The following is a 16399-nucleotide window of genomic DNA, read 5'->3' on the forward strand; positions in this document are numbered from 1 at the left end:
ACTTCTTCTCCTTAATCCTGTTGGTTCCACAAAGATGGAGAGAAGGCAGAAGAATGTTTGTCTTTTCTGATAAGGAGGCTGTGACTTTTTATGGGCCCCCTTCGCTGACATCTCTGTGTGAGGAGTTTCTTGATTATCTCATCTTCCTGCTTGAGCTTTTAACAAATCCTACATCACAGAGTTTCTATTTTAACATTATGTTGTAACCTAAAACTACATTTAACTCACTATGTAAGAAATTAATACAGCATAACTTTCTAACATTACACATATAATATTCATTGTAACATTTGCGAAAAGCCAATCATAAAATATGCAATTTCACAGAGAAGCAAAGTGCAGCCCCTCACAGGGAAGTTCCTTCTGTGGGGCTCCCGAGGCGCTGCCCGAGCCCAGGGACAAAGGCCTGGGTGCCTCTGGCCCTGCCAGCCCTGCCCAGCCCTGCCCATCTGTCCTGGGGCTGTGTCCCCTGTGCGCGCTGCTCCTCTGCCCTGGCCGGCTGCACTCGCCCATCTCGCTGTGCCCCAGCATTTCTCACCCAGCGTTTCTGTGCCCTCCCTGGGCTGCCTGCACCCAGCGCTGCCGGCTCCTGGCACACAGAGCCAGCCCATGGCCCAGCCCCATGCTGGGACACCACCAGCACCAAAATTCTACCCTGGCAGGGACTTTTCTTCCTCCTCAGCTCCAGGCTGAACCTTCCAAGCTGTGCTTTGGGCAGGTTTCCTTCTCTTCCCACTGCCAAGGAAAGCTCTGTCTCCTGCTGGTCACAGACAGGGAAGGGCTGGTGGGAGATGTGGTGGTCAGAGACTGTTTGGGGCACAGGGGCCATGAAATTACTGAGTTTTTAAATAGTCTGTGAAAGGAGGGCCATCAATAAATCTTCTACCCTAGAGTTACAGAGAGCAGACTTTGGCCTATTCAGGATTGATTTGGGGAGTACCAAATCAGGTACTGATGTTTTAAAAGGAAACAGCCCTTAAAAACCAAGGATTCCAGGAAGGATGGACACAGTTCAAGAAAGAAATGTTGAAGGAGCAGCAACAGACTGTCCCTCTGTGCCAAAAAGCGAGTTAGCAAGGAAAAAAAATGGCCTGGCAGGTCATGGAGCTTTGTCCAGGAACTCAGGGGAAAAATTAGGGTGCATCACCTTGGGAGGGAGGACCAGGAAACTCAGGACATGTTTAAGAATGTTATTAGGTCATGCAGAAAGCAAAATAGAGCGGTGAAAGGTCAATTAGAACTTAACCAGGCCACTTCTGTGAAGGAGAATAACAATGTTTTTATAAATACATTAATGGCAAAAGGAGCGGTAAAGACAACCTCCATTTGGCGGGTCAAAAAAAAGGTTCCATGAGGCCTCTGGGTGCCACAATGAATTCCTTGGTGCTGCAGTGTCATGATGGAGCCCTGGTGACACAAGATCCTGCAGTGTCACCAGGGACCCTTGGCTCCATGGGGCAACACAGTGTGACAATTGTTGCCTCAGTTCCCAGAGTCCTTGCAGTGGAGCAATGGCCCCTTGATTCCATTGTCCCCAGGCTCTCCTGCTGGGGAAAGCAACTGAGTGATGAAGCATTTGCTGCATCTGAACACTGAGGTCCATCTTGCCCCCTCTTTTCCTTATTGCCATTGTTCCAACTGCACATTTCTCAGAGGATAACCAGGGATTTTGGGACAAAACCACATTTTTTTGATTGGGAATGTCCCTGGGGATCCCCATTACCAGGGTGAGGTTGCTCTAGAGCAGCTTCTCTCTCTCCTGGCAACCTTTTTCCTCCTCCCCAACCTCCTCCTCCTCTGCCTCCTCCTCCTTCTTGTTACCTTCATCCCCACTGTTCAGAGCATAATTCCAAGAGAAAAGCCAGTGATTTTGGGGCAGAAAACTGCTTTTCTGAGAGGGAACCTCCACAGTGGTTCTGGTCCTGTCAGGGCACCCTTCCTCCCTATCCTCTTCCTCCTGCCCCGCACTGAGGGCACACCTGAGCTTTGCCCAGAAGAGGGGCCGCGCAGGGAGCTCGGAGGGCCAGCGCAGGTGTGTGCACCGCAGCAGCACACGGCGCATGCGGTGGAAGGCCAAGAGCTCGGCCTCGGGGATGTCCTCGAGGAAGATGAGGACGAGGACATCGCGCAGATCATCAAAGAGGCGATAGCTGGCCATCTGGATCTCCAGTGAGCACCATTCGCTGCGCAGGTACCCGTGGCTCACCACGCACACCGTGTGCCGGCTGTTGTACACAGCATCCACGATGTTGTCCACTATGGCGCGGCCGGGGCGAAAGTCACGGTGGTGCAGGCAGAGCCGCAGGGCTCCGCGCTCCAGCTCAGGCACCAACTCCTCCAGCACCCACCGCTCATCCCCAGAGTTGTAGGACACAAAGGTGTCGTAGGTGTAGCGCCGCTGCTCCCGCCGCCAGCGCCCACGTGCCCACGCGTGCAGCAGGAACAGCTGGTAGCGCAACCGACAGTACCCACGGTGGTACAGCAGTGGCAGCACTAGCAGCAGCAGCACGGCTGGTGCTGTCCCTGCAAACAGGTACCGCCCCATGTCCAGGTAGCACACGCGTGTGTCAAAGGAGTGCAGGTACGTGGAGGCCCCACCCGTCTCACCGCAGGTGTAGTTATACAGGTAGACCACCTGCACGGGCCCACCTTCCAGCCAGGCAGGCAGCCAGGCATTGGCACAGCTGCAACTCAGCGGGCACTTGCGCAGGTCCAGATAGTGCAGGGCGGGGAGTCGGGTGGCCAGAGTCACATCCAATGTACGCAGCTCGTTCTTGGCCAGGTGCAGCTCCTGCAGTCGTGTTAGGTTGCCGAAGACCTCGGGGCCAAGGCTGCGCAGTCCTGCACTCTCCAGGTTCAGGCTGCGCAGCTGGCTCAGGTTCTTGAAGACGCCGGCAGGCAGGTGGCCCATCCCGCCGTTGCTGTCAGCCAGCGTCAGGTTCCGCAGCTGTGCCAGGTCATCGAAGGCATCGTCAGGGATGGCTGAGAGTGAGTTCTGTGCCAGAGAGAGTGAGCGCAAGGCACCGAGGCCCTGGAAGAAACGTTGTGGGACTACACGCATCCCATATGGCTGCTGTGCCTGCAGATTCAGGTCATAGAGGTTATGCAGGTAGCGGAAAGGCGGCAGCTGCCGCAGATGTCGGCTCAGGTAGTGCAGCGCGTTGGCACGCAGGTCCAGCACACCCAGCGTCAGCTGCACCGGCTGGAACGTGGCCGCTCTCACCTCCAGCAGCCGGTTGCAGTCCAGGTAAAGTCGGCAAAGCCGCGGGAGGCCCTGGAATGCCTTGGCTGCCAAGTGCTGCAGGTTGTTCCCACCCAGGTCAAGCGTCTGCAGCTGGTCAAGCCCCTTGAAGGCGCCAGGGAAGAGCATGGCCACGCGGTTGTTGTGCAGGTTGAGGTCTCCCAGCTGGTGCAGGTCAGCAAAGGAGCCGGGCAGGAGGTCAGTGAGCAGGTTGTTGTCAAGGCGTAGGTGCCGCAGGTCGTGGAGTCCACGCAGCGCTGCGCGGTCCAGCCGTGCCAGCCCGTTCACATCCAGCCGCAGCTGCCGCAGCGCCGGTGCATTGTCAAAAGCACCCGCACCAGCCACCAGGATGCGGTTGAAGCGCAGGGACATGTTGTGCAGCTGCTGCAGAACTGGGGACCCGTTGCACGATGGCAGCCGCTGCAGCAAGTTGTGCTCAGCCACCAGCTCGCTCAGCTCTGCGCGCTGTGCCTGGTTCAGCAGCCGCCCTACGCAGCCCAGGTGCTGCAGCCGGTTGCCAGATAAATCCAGGGCACCCAGCACCGGACACTCGGCCAGAGCCCCATCGGGCATTGCTGTGAGCCCCATGCGCTGCAGCTGCAGCCTCTGCAGCTGCTGTCCTCTCAGCTGCTGGCACAGGTATTCCAGGCCGCTCGTGCCTACCTGTAGCCCTGACACGTCCACCTGGTGCGGGGAGATTCCAGGCACACGCAGCAGCTGCACTACGTCCAGCGGGTTCCCAGCCAGGTGCAGGTATGTCAGGTTGCTCAGGCACAAGCGAGCAAGTGGTGCAGGGTCTGAAATGTTGTTGTAGGACAGGTCAAGCTCATGCAGCCCTGAGGGCATCACCCCAGGGGTGGCCCCTGAAAGAGCTCCCAGGGAGTTGTTGCAGAGGTGCAGGACCCTCAGCGTGGGTGGCAGCCCCGGGCCCAGTGTCGACAGCATGTTTACACACAGGTCGAGCAGGTCTAGGTGCGTCAGATTCCCCACAGCCATGGCCACGGGCTCCAGTGCTTGGAGCCGGCCATCCCGCAGCCAGAGCGTGGTGAGTGCGGCCAGTGGCTGGAAAGCCCCGGGGGCCACTTTCTGTAGCGGATTGTGGTCCAGCCGCAGCGTGCTCAGATTTCCCAGCCCAGAGAACACACCTGTGGCCAGCACTGACACCTTGTTGTGGGCCAGGTCTAGGTGCACCAGTGCTGACAGCCCCCAGAAAGCCCCTGGGGCCAGGCGTTCCAGCTGGTTGTGGGTCAGATCAAGGATGTAGAGCTGCGGCAGGTGAGCAAAGGCACCAGGGGGCACCTGGCGCAAGATATTGACAGAGAGGTTGAGAGATGTGGCAGTGGAGGGGAGGTCACCCACTGCAGCCCCCACGGTGCTCAGGAAGCGCTGGATGCAGCGGAACAGACCAGGGTCCCGCAGTGCCTGGATGAAGTTACGGAAGCCATAGGGAGAGACCCCTGCAGGTACCATCACCAGTGTCACCAGTGTCACCAGCAGCGGGGTGCACATCCTGACTCACCCTGCGGAGATCCTGGATGCAGTAAGGGAGAGAGGAGGAGGAGGCATGTCCTTGGTACCACAGAGACCACCCTCGAGGCCCAGGGACCACACTTGGGGCTCAGGGATCCCCACCACCCTAGGGATCCCCTTGTGAACCAGAGACCCCACCAGCATCCCAAAGACCCAACTCAGGGCCCAGGGACCCCCGATCCACACCCCAGAGACCCAAACAGAACACCGGGACTCCCACTCTGTGTCCAAGGACTCCTCATCCCCACCCCAGGGATTCATAGACACACTCCAGGGACCCCCACCAGAGCCCAAGGACCTCCCCTAGGGCCAAAGAACCTCCACACGCCTCAAGGACCCCTTGCCCCCCAGCCCCCAAGGATTTTGGGCACCGCCCTGCTTCCCGTCAAGTTCCCACCATGCCACTGCCTCTGCTTTGGGTGATTTTGGGGTTAGAAATGGGAAGTTTGGGGTATTGCTTTTTGTCACAACTGCCCCACCCACCTCCCAGTGACGTTGGTGGGGGAGGCCCCTGCCCAGATGGATTTAGGGGTCCCCAAGGGGCTGGCAGGGCTACGAGTCCACACAGCTGGGTCACCCCGCCTCGGTGCAGACTCCCGGAGTCTGGGGGGCCCCTGGGACACCCAAGCCTCTTTTCCCCTGCCGCGCCGTCCCCCTGCTGCCACGTGCTGCTCTTGGTTCCTATTCCCCTTCCTTAGACCCAACCAGCTGGTTTTGGTTCCTTCAGGGAAAATACTGGGCTGTACTGGGTTCTACTTTCTTATACTGGGCTATACTGTACTATATTGGTCTATAGTGGGCTGTGCCGATTGTAATGAGTTATCCTGGACTCTACAGGCTGCTAGTGGGCAGTACTGGGCTATACTGGGCAGTACGGGTCTATACTGGTCTGTACTTGGCTGTACCGGGCAGTACTGGGCTGTACTGGGCTGTACTGGGCAGTACTGGGCTGTACAGATCTGTACTGCGCTGTACTGGGATTTACTGCTCTGTACTGGTCTGTACTGCTCTGTACTGGTCTATACTGCTCTGTACTGGTCTGTATTGTTCTATACTGGTCTGTACTGGTCTGTAGTGATCTCTGCTGGGCTGTACTGGTCTGTACTGGTCTGTACTGGTCTATACGGGTCTATACTGGTCTGTACTAGTGTGTACTGGTGTATACTGGTCTGTACTGGTCTGTACTGGTCTATACTGCTCTGTACTGGTCTGTATTGTTCTATACTGGTCTGTACTGGTCTGTAGTGATCTCTGCTGGGCTGTACTGGTCTGTACTGGTCTGTACTGGTCTATACGGGTCTATACTGGTCTGTACTGGTCTGTACTGGTCTATACGGGTCTATACTGCTCTGTACTGGGCTGTACTGGGCTGTACTGGTCTATACAGGTCCATACTACTCTGTACTGGCCTGTAATGGTCTATACTGGTCTATACGGTTTATACTGCTCTGTACTGGTCTATACTGGTCTGTACTGGCCTATACTGGTCTGTACTAGTGTGTACTGGTGTATACTGGTCTGTACTGGTCTGTACTGGTCTATACTGGTCTGTACTGCTCTGTACTGGTCTATACTGCTCTGTACTGGTTTATACTGGTGTGTACTGCTCTATATTGGTCTGTACTGGTTTATACTGGTGTGTACTGCTCTGTACTGGTCCGTACTGGTCTATACTGCTCTATACTGCTCTATACTGCTCTATACTGCTCTATACTGATCTGTATTGGTCTGTACTGGTCTATACTGGTCTGTACTGATCTATACTGCTCTGTACTGGTCTGTACTGGTCTGTACTGGTCTGTACTGGTCTGTACTGGTCCATACTGGTCTGTACTGGTCTGTACTGCTCTGTACTGGTCTGTACTGGTCTGTACTGGTCTGTACTGGTCTATACTGCTCTGTACTGGTCTATACTGGTCTGTACTGATCTATACTGCTCTGTACTGGTCTGTACTGGTCTGTACTGGTCTGTACTGGTCTGTACTGGGACAGAGTCGCGGCCCCGCTGCGGCGCAGGGGGCGTGGCCTGATCTGGGGGTGTGGCCTGCCCAATGACGTCACCCGGGCGGGGCCTGCAGGGGCGGGGCCCGCGCAGCAGCGGGGCTGGGCGGGGCCTGCGGGAGGGGCGGGGCCGAGGCTGAGGGCGGGGCCCTGTCGGGAACGGGGGCGCCGGGAGAGTGGGGGTCCGTCAGAACGGGGGGCGCATTTCGGCCGGGGGGTTACGGGCGGGCTCGGGGGACTGGGGGGCTGCAGGGACCGGGGTGCACGGGGCAATGATGGGGGGCGGGCGGGCGGGGCTGCAGGGACTGCGCTGTGCCGGGGCTGCAGCTTCCGCCCCGACCCGAGCGCTGGTGGTGCGGAGTCCTCAGCGAACGCGGGGCGAGCACCCCACATCTGAGCCCAGGAAGGCCTCGGCCCCCCGGGCCATGGGCTGGAGCTGGAGTACGAGATGGTGCCGAGCACCGGGGATTCCTGCCGGGCGCGGCACCTCTCGGCTGATGAGTTCGGTGCGGCCGCGGCAGGGGAAAGGCCGTGCAAGGGGGACTGGTGTGCATCGAGATCGGGGGGTATATTGGGGGTTATGGGGGTCTGAGGAGGCTTATTGGGCTCTGGAGGGGATGAGGGGTTGGTGTACATCAGGGTCTGGGGCTACATGGGGAGTTATGGTGGTCTGGGGGGCTGCAGGGATTGGGGCACTTTGAGATGGCGATGTATATAGGGTCTGGGGGACTGTTTAGGGGTTTGGGGGTTTGTAAGGATTGGGGTGCATCAGTATGGGGGATATATTTGAGGTTATTGAGGTGTGAGGAAGCTGAAGGGGTTGGGGTACATGGGGAATTGTGGTGGGGCTGCAATGCAGGGGTCATCTGTGGATACCCTGGTGGGTATTGGGGGCTTCATGGAGTGAAGCCCTTCTCACCCTGCCCCCCACCTTCCCCAGGTGTCCTGGAGACAGACATCACCCTCGTCCCCATCATCATCCTCACGTTACTCATCAGCGAGCAGCTGGGGGAGATCTGAGCTTCAAGGGGTCTGGGGGAGGCAGTGCTCTGAGAGATCCTGTGCTCCCCCCTCGAGTCCCCCCAGACCTGTCTAGGGTGGCAGCCGCTCCACACCACCTGAAGAGGCTCATGGTGGCTGCCAGCATGGAGCATGAAGGGGGAGCCTGTGGGGCTATGGGCAGGTTTGTGGGGTCCAGCAGCAGCTGCAGGGACTGGAGAGCATCGGGCTCTGGGGAAGTTACATTGGGATTTGGGGGATCTTCAGAGACTGGGAGGTTCAAGGTCCAAGTGGCATATTAAGATTTGATGGGGCTGGAGGTTCTGGGTGGGTTTGGGGGGGCTTTCCCAGCAAAGTATAGGGGGTATGGGGGAGCACAGGGGCACTTTGAAGTCATGGGAGTTAATGAGGGGCTTGGGGGAGTACAGGAGGTGTAGGGGTGCCCAGACCCTCGTGTTGGGGATATGATGAAGGGGGGTGCCCAGCCCTCCCCATACCCCCATGCTGGCTGCTCCCTCCACCCCATCAGCTTCCTCATCTTCCTCCTCGTGCTCATCCTGCTGGGCAAGTGCTTTTCCATCACAGGTACCACGGAGGGTATGGGGAGGTGACTGGGGAGCACGGGGGCAGCTGTGGGTCACTATGGGGCAGTCAGGAGTCCCTATAGAACATTTGCAGGGGGTCTGTGGGGTAGTTTGGGGGTCTCTATGGGGCACCCAGAGGGTTGGTGCTTTCAGAGACCACATCAGACTGGGGAACTCCATCCAGCTCTCCATGAACATCACCCTGTACAGTATCACCCATATCACCCTGCTCGCCTACTAGGCCCAGGTGAGACCCCTAAACCCACCTGTATTTTTGCTGTATATAGAGGGTTTGTGGGTATTTGGGGGGTATTTTGGGATGCAGGGGCAGTTCTTTGCCCACAAGGAGGTACATTTTGGGAGGCAGTTCTTTGACCACCATGAGGTGCTTTATAATTGAGGTTCAGGTGAGATGCATGTGCCCAGCTGTATTTGGGGAATATGGGAGGCATTTGAAGGGATATGGGGTATTTGGATGGTGTTTGCTTTGTGAAGTTTCTCTTTGGGGGGAGAGGCAGTTTTTTGACCCTGGTCAGGTGATGTACCCCTACAAGTCACCTGTGGGGCACAGGCTCATTGTGCTGCAGTTCAGGGCCTTCAGCTGGTTGTGCAGTGCCATTTCCATCACTGTCACCATGGTCCTTGAGCACCGCTACTTCTACCTGCCCTTCCTGGGGGCTTATGCCCTCTGGTGACTCCTGGGGTACCTGGAGGACACCTGAGGTCTCTCACACAAGGGTCTCTCAAGAGGGTCTCATGAGGCTCTCACAGGGGTGTCACAAGGGTCACTCTCATAGAATTCTCAAAGTGGTCTTGCAGTCAGAAAACTCTTTAAGGAAAAATGCCACTCAGTTTCCACTGGGCGAGTCCTCAGGCAGAATTGAAGGGCTGATGTTACTTCAGACCCTCTGGAAGGGACCTCCAGGTCATATTTACAAGAGGCGAGCAACAAGTACCATGATCAGAGCTGGAGGGGCCCTGGCTCCAGCCAGGTGTGGGAAAAGGACAATGGGGTCTGTTGGATTGTGTGGATCCATGGCCTGGCACAGCAGAGCCACAGGAGCACAAGGCCTTAGTTGACATGGGTGGATAATGTACCCTGATGCCATCATGCAGGGGCAGAATCCATCTCTGTTTCTGGGATGACAGGGGGTCCCAACAGGGACTATACTGGGGGCTGAAGTGCTCCTGACTGGGCATGAGTGGCAGAAAAACGCCGTTGTCACTAGATTAGAGGCTCCATGTATCCTTGGCATAGATCACCTCAGGAGAGGTATTTCAAAAGGCCAAAAGGACACCGCTGGGCTTTGGGAGAGCTGCTGTGGAGAAAGAAGAAATTAAGACAGCTGAATCTCTTGTTTGGTCTTTCAGAGGACCCTTCTGCTGTGGGACTGCTGAGGGTTGAAGAACAGCAGGTACTGATGGCCAGCCCAGCAGTGTCCCGTCGGCAACATGGCACCAAGTGGAACTTCAGGAGGCTGTCCATGAGCTGATCCGGGCGCTGGAGAGCTGGGCGTGCTCAGCAAGACTCGCTCACCCCTCAGTAGCCCCACATGGCCCCTGCCTGAGTCCCATGGAGAGTGGACACTGGCAGCGGGCTGTCATGGCCTGAATGAAGTCCCACCATCACTGAGTGCTGCCATGCTGGACGTGTTGGAACTTCAGTGTGAGCTGGAGTCCAAGGCAGCAAAGTGGTGCCACAGCAGAGAAAGCTTTTGAGAAAGGGGATAATTCAGATCCTCCTGAAGGCTGGTTTTGCCATAAAACAGAGTAAAGTCAAGTGACCTGCCCAAGAAAATTCAGTTTTTAGAAGTAAAATAGCAAGATGGACATTGTCAGATTCCAGCGGATGTGGTCAACAGAATAGCAGCCATGTCCCCACTGACCCACAGGAAGGAAACACAGGCTTTCCTGGCACTGTGGTATTTTGGAAAATGCATATTCCAGGTTACAGTCAGATTGTAAACCCTCTCTATCATATGACAGACATCGAAGAAGATTGATTTCAAGTGGGGTCCTTCACAGCAACAAGCTTTTGAACAAATTAAAGAGGAGATTCTTCCTTACAGTAGCCGTTGGAGCAGTCAGGAGAGGACAAGGTATGGAAAAAATGCTCCACACTGCAGCCAGGGAGAATGGTCCACCCTGGAGCCTCCAGCAGAAGGGACCTGGGGAAGTTGGAGGACCACCCTATGGTTCTTGAGTCTGGGATACAAAGGATCTGAGGCCAGCTATACCCATACAGCACTCTGCAGCTTATGAGGAGGTTCCATCTGTTTCAGAAGGGACTGGCACTGAAGCACAGCTCCCACTGGCACCCGACTGCCAGTGCTGGGACGGGATGTTCAAAGGGAATGATATCTTGGAAGTCATTACAAACTGGCCCTGTGGCAAAATTTTCAGATTATCATCAGAAGGGGAAGAGGTGAAGGTGGCACGTGCTAGGGAGGCCCTGACTACCAGGAAATGAAAAGCATCACTCTCTCTTTCCTGATGGTTCCTGCCATATTGTAGGGATGCATCAAAAATGGAAAGCTGCTGTGTGGAGTCCTACTCCATTAACCCCTTTGCCTCCTAAGAGATAAAAAAAAGGGAAAACAATACAAAAAGGTGACTGTCACTAGGCTATACTTGCCACCTTGGTGTGTCAGAAAAAAACTCTCAGAGGAGGTTTTGCTGATTAGACTGGTCCTCAAAGCTTCGAGGGTTGTCGGCCACCCCCAGAGAAATCCCCCAGAAAATTGGGATTTTTCTCTCTGGAACAGTGACTGTGATTTGGAATCCAGAGGAGATCCAATGGAGATGCTTCCAAAAGGCTCAGTGAAGCCTCAAGGTCAGGGCCCAGTTGTGCATCAATTGAAAATGTGGGTGTTAGAGTAGTGGTTGCTGCTGCCTATAATCTATCTCCTGCAGAAAAGCAAGTTGAGATAACCTTCAGGTAATGCAGTCAGACCCTCACTTAGCACCCACCACAGCTGGCTCAGCGACAGAGGCAAGAAAGGCCTTTTTGCTCTTTTTGAAGGGTTTTATTCCAGTGGAGGATATCACATGTGGCTGAAGGGAGCCCAGCAAGGTAAAAGAGGGGGACCACGTGGAAGAGACAGCTTGAGAAGGGGAAGGGGTGGGGGATGGAGCTAAGGGCTGGGCAGAGGGGTTTGGTCTCCAGGGAAAGGGGGGTGGCCACCAGGGCTACCGATCCAGTGAGGGGACAGGGAAAGGAGAAACCATTGGAAGTTGACACAGAGGCCCAAATGCGAGACTGCTTTTCCCCCCAGGAGGACTGGCTCTGTGGTGAGCAGTTACTGCTGTTGCCAGGGCTGAGGACTTGGGAGCGAGGTGGGAGAGTTCATGGGATGCTACATGCTACATGGCAACTTACGGAAGCCACTGAAGGACAAGGTGGCTCCAGGCACGTTACAGAGCTTAAAGCCTAAAGCCGTCTAGCTAGCTTTGGACATGGCTGAATGAGAGAAATGGCCAACTCTGCCTCGGCACTGACTCATGGATGGTGGCAAGTGCTCTGTGGGGTGGTTGGAAGGATGGAAAAAGGACAATTGGCAGCACAAGGGAAACCCATTGGGGCTGCTGGGCTGGGGCAGGACATCACTGCCCAGGGGACAAGCTGGTTGTGAAAGTCCCTCCTGTGGGTGCTCACGTACCCAAGAGTCGGGCACTGAAGAGCATCACAGCAATGGACAGAGGGATGGGGCTGCCAGGATTAAAGTGTCCCAGGTGGGTCTGGACTGGCCACACAAGGCTGAGTTATTTCTGGCTCAGTGGGCCCACGATGCCTAAGGTAGCCAGTGTGTCAGGGGCAGATGAGAGGCTGTCCGGGCGAAGTAAAGACCTTCCTGTCCTGGAACATTTTGTGTGGCAGCAATTCGTGGATGGATCCAAATTTTGAGCTTAGCGCCAAATTTAGGAGGTTGGGCTCAGAAAGTGAATGAAAGCACATTTCCTTGGGAGGAGAAACACTTAGTCTTACTGTTAGTGCTGCAGATGATTGTTGGCCCAGGAAAGGAAAAGGCAAACAAGACCTATCTCTCCAGACACCTATTCTGTTGGAGAAATCCTTGGACATATTCATTAGTAGAGGTGGTTTCCAAATTCCTCATGTGTGCTCCTGAAAGGGAATGACAATATTTTTCCTTGGAAAATAAAGCACTAGTCACAGTGTTTTAGGATGAAAACGTTTTGCTGGCCTTCACCTCTGCCTGGCAGATGATCATCTGCAGCACCGTCAGTCGGACAAGGTGTTTCCCTTCACAAGAATAGGTGCTGTCATTCACGTTGAAGAACCTAGCTGCAGCATTTGGAGCCGAGTTCCAGTATTGAATACATCTAGGGCTCTAGACATTGCTCTCACACCAAACAGACTAGGGCAGGAAACTCTTGCTGGCATTTTCCTCCCCTCTCCAGTTTATAATCTGAGGCTAACTGCTTTCCTTCCCATGCAAAAGCACTGTCATTCCATTTCAGGAGTCAAAACTTTTGTAAACCACCTCCAATATTGAGTATGTCCAAGGATTGCTGCCAAACAAAGGCTCCAGGACAGAAAGGTTTTGCTGACTTGTCTCTCTACTAGGCAGATGATCATCTGTGGCACCAACATTAGGACTGGGAGTTTCATTTTCTAGGAAAGGTACTGTCATTCACTTGGAGGGCCCGGGTTCTGACATTTGGATTCAAGCTCCAGTATTGAATGTCTAAGGATTGCTGCCACACAAAGCATGTGAGAACAGAAAGCTGTTGCTGGCTTTTACCTTCACTTTGCAGTCATGCGAACACCACCAGCAGGACTATGTGTTTGCCTTCCCAAAGAAAGGTACTGTCATTCATGTCCAGGAGCACAGTTACAGCATTTGGAGCCACACGCCAATACTAAATACTTCCAGTGGATGTCTAACACAAGACGATCCAGAGCAGAAAGGTCTTTGTGGCCTTTACCTCCCCTGAGAAGCATATCTGCGCAAGAAACAGTGGGTTATGTCCTTTCCTTCCCATGGAAAATCACTTTATTCCTCTTCAGGAGTCCACCATCTTACTTTGGATACAACTTTCCAACATGACATATATCCAAGGATTGCTCTCACACAATATGTGCCAGGTCAGAAAATTATTACTGAATTCTACCTCCCTGGGCAGCATGTAATCTGCATGTTGAACCCTGGGCCTAGGGGCTTTCCTTCCCCTGTAAAAGTGTTTCAATCATCTTTAAGGAGCTCATCCACTGAAATCTGGATACCACCTCCAGCACTGAAAACATCCAAGGATTGCTCCCACACAAAATGTGGACAGACAGGGTGTTAGCATTCAGGAACACACATAATCACGGGATATGATTATCTGCAGGTGCTTTTATTGAGAGCTCTGGGAATCAGGGGTACAGACCCAAATCTGACTCCAACATGGCTTTTGAGCTGAATGTATTTTATATTCTATCGTTATATAATCTACATATTAATTATTAAACTTATATTGTTCTATTGTATACATTGACATGAGTTTCTCATGATCTTTCTGAGGCCCCTGACCACAGTTTCTCATGATTATTCTCACGATTAAACAGTAATTGTATTTAATTACTAAACAATCATCACATCTAACAGTCATATCATTTATCATGTACTAGCTACACAGGTGCAGTTCTAGCAAGGTACAAAGCCTTCATGTACCTAGGGCATTTTTTTTTTTTTTTCAGGGCCTACAAAGCTTAATTTTCCATTTAACCCTAAATCCCCTTGATTTTAAAACCCCTTTACTATCAAGATCAGTGAAAGCTTTCTGATCTGGCAGCTTTTGTATGAGAGTCATCTCTGGGCACATATAATATGGGAGGTGGTATCCACATTTGAATAATCGCTTCTGGATGAGAATGAGAGTTCTTTTCTGTAGGAAGGAAAGCACGTGGCCCCAGTGTTTGTGATGCTGATGAGAGGCTGCACAGGGGAGCCAGGGAACGCCAGCCAAGACCTCTCTATCGTGGCACCTTTTTGGTGGGATCCATCCTTGGACATAATAATGGAAGTGTTACCTAATTTGGGTAATGGGTAAAATCCCTGGTCATACTCAATTAATTGCACTTACAACTGACAAGCACATGTGGTCTAGAATGCATGTATTAAGTTACCTTACTTCCTAGCTTAAATAAAAGAAGTAATTCTACCCTGTGGGTTGAACGTGTTAATTTAAACTTGTTAAATTTGCTTCCTGCTGGCAGGGATTGCTCCGGCAATAAGGATAAGCTGTCCTTCGATGGTTAGCTTGATCTTCAGTGGGGGTGTGCTGGAATTGTTACCGATACCATTCCTGGTTAGAAACAGTATGTGTCTCCAGGACAGGTTACCCCTTAGTGGCTCAAGTTGTTTAATCACTCAGAATAATGACAAAAGTCCTTTTTCCAACTCAGAATTCCCCTGTTCCATCTCTTTAAATGCGGTTGAGTTGAATGGTGAATATTTCTTTGGTCTTTCATGGTGCTAGGCCTTGATATCCTTCAGGAGGAATCTCAACTTCTATTTTGTGAAGTGCTTGCCCACTGCTGTTGCTGCTTCCAGTGTTTTCAGCGGGGTCTTCTGCAATGGCAATGTCAACAGCAAACACTGGCTAAACACTGGCAAGTTCTATGAGACTGGAGTGTGTTAAAATGGTCACTGGCCACTGTCTCAGACAGGAGAGATAGAAGTGGGACTGAGTGGTAGTTCCTTTCTTCTCTTAACCTGTCACCACCCCCTCAATGCCCAGGCACATGGGTGCTTATATTGTGGCTGTTAGGTTTACAGCATTGGCTACGTCAGCTGTTAGTGGGGACAAACTGGTCAGGACTTCCGAAATTCCACTTCTCCCTGCAGCAGAAATCCAGCACGGGGATACTAGCAGTGCTTGGACCAGGGGTGCAGGTGCCACATGGAGTCAGCACAGTCTCTGGACTCCTTTTAGGCTTTGGGCCAATGTTCAAACATTAACGCTGAGTCCCTGCCATCAGGCAGACAACAGATTTGATTGTTCAGAATATCAGATTTGACTTTTCAAAACACTGCAATATTGTCATTGTGATCCTTGATTGCAAAGCAAGTAGCCAATATCCACATCTCATCCAGGACCTATAAATTAACCTTAGCAGCTTGGCAGATAACATTTGCTCCTTTTAGTAAAATGATTTTGACACTTGGCATCTGGGTCATACACCCAGCTTCTCGGCATCCTGCTTTGTTAGTGCTGAATGCTGTGTTCCTGTATCTGTTAGAAATGTAATTAGTCATTGGCAAGAGCCAGTGTGAATGTGGATGTGTGGGTCATTAGTACGTATGTATTGATGGGGTTTGTATTGATGTGTTGATAGAGATTAGTACATATGTATTGATGGGGTTTTGTATTGATGTATTGATAGGGATTAGTACATATGTATTGATGGGGTTTGTATTGATGTATTGATAGAGATTAGTACATATGTATTGATGGGGTTTGTATTGATGTATTGATAGGGATTAGTACATATGTATTGATGGGGTTCCACTTACTGCATTTCAGTCTCACTTGGCTTGTGCCTGGGATGCTTCTGCCAGTCAGCCACCTGAATGGACTCTGCACAACACGGGGAATTGGGAGCTTGCTTAAGCATCACCTTTACCATTTCTTTCAGTTTTCATATTTTCTCCTTTTCCTTCTGGAAATGTTTATGCAAATGTTCAATTCAGTAACGGGGATAAATCAGGTTACCTCTCAAGTCTAGTTTCTCTCTTCTATACTTTTCCCTATTCAAATTCTCAAATAATTGTCTTTCTTTACACTCTGCCGAAGCAATTAGGGTCCTGAGATGATCTTTCTCAGTCATAAGTTTGTCCACTTGGATTCTCAGTTTTTCTCCAGTCTCCATCTCAAAAGCCAGTGGTGACTTTGATACCTCATTTTTTGTGTGAGTCTTATTTTTGGTGAGCCTCCTTAACTGCAGCCGGCAGCACCCAACTCGCTGAGGATGGCAAAAGTTGTTTCTGAGACTCCAATTAACAACATTAGCCTGTGGGGCCATAGTAATTATAGGTCT

General features: G+C 52.6%; 1 protein-coding gene and 1 long non-coding RNA gene across 4 annotated transcripts; one reads left to right on the forward strand and one right to left on the reverse strand.

The window, feature by feature from the left end:
- Positions 1–1488: 1488 nt before the first annotated feature.
- Positions 1489–5729, reverse strand: LOC144247992 (uncharacterized). Its single transcript, XM_077789794.2, has one exon. It carries the CDS (start codon positions 4748–4750, stop codon positions 1739–1741), a length of 3012 nt encoding a protein of 1003 aa, XP_077645920.2. The 5' UTR covers positions 4751–5729; the 3' UTR covers positions 1489–1738.
- A 951-nt stretch (positions 5730–6680) lies between these two features.
- LOC144248005 (uncharacterized) lies at positions 6681–14520 on the forward strand. Of its 3 annotated transcripts, none has more exons than XR_014950757.1 (3): positions 6786–8356; positions 8509–8602; positions 9727–14520. It is a non-coding gene; the product is annotated as an uncharacterized LOC144248005 (long non-coding RNA). The 3 variants fall into 3 exon arrangements; XR_014950756.1 differs by having other exon boundaries at positions 6849–6954; positions 7713–8602; XR_014950755.1 differs by having other exon boundaries at positions 6681–8602.
- Positions 14521–16399: the final 1879 nt, after the last annotated feature.

Source organism: Lonchura striata, chromosome 33 (genome assembly GCF_050655825.1).
Source record: "Lonchura striata isolate lonStrDom1 chromosome 33, ASM5065582v1, whole genome shotgun sequence".
Taxonomy (NCBI): domain Eukaryota; kingdom Metazoa; phylum Chordata; class Aves; order Passeriformes; family Estrildidae; genus Lonchura; species Lonchura striata.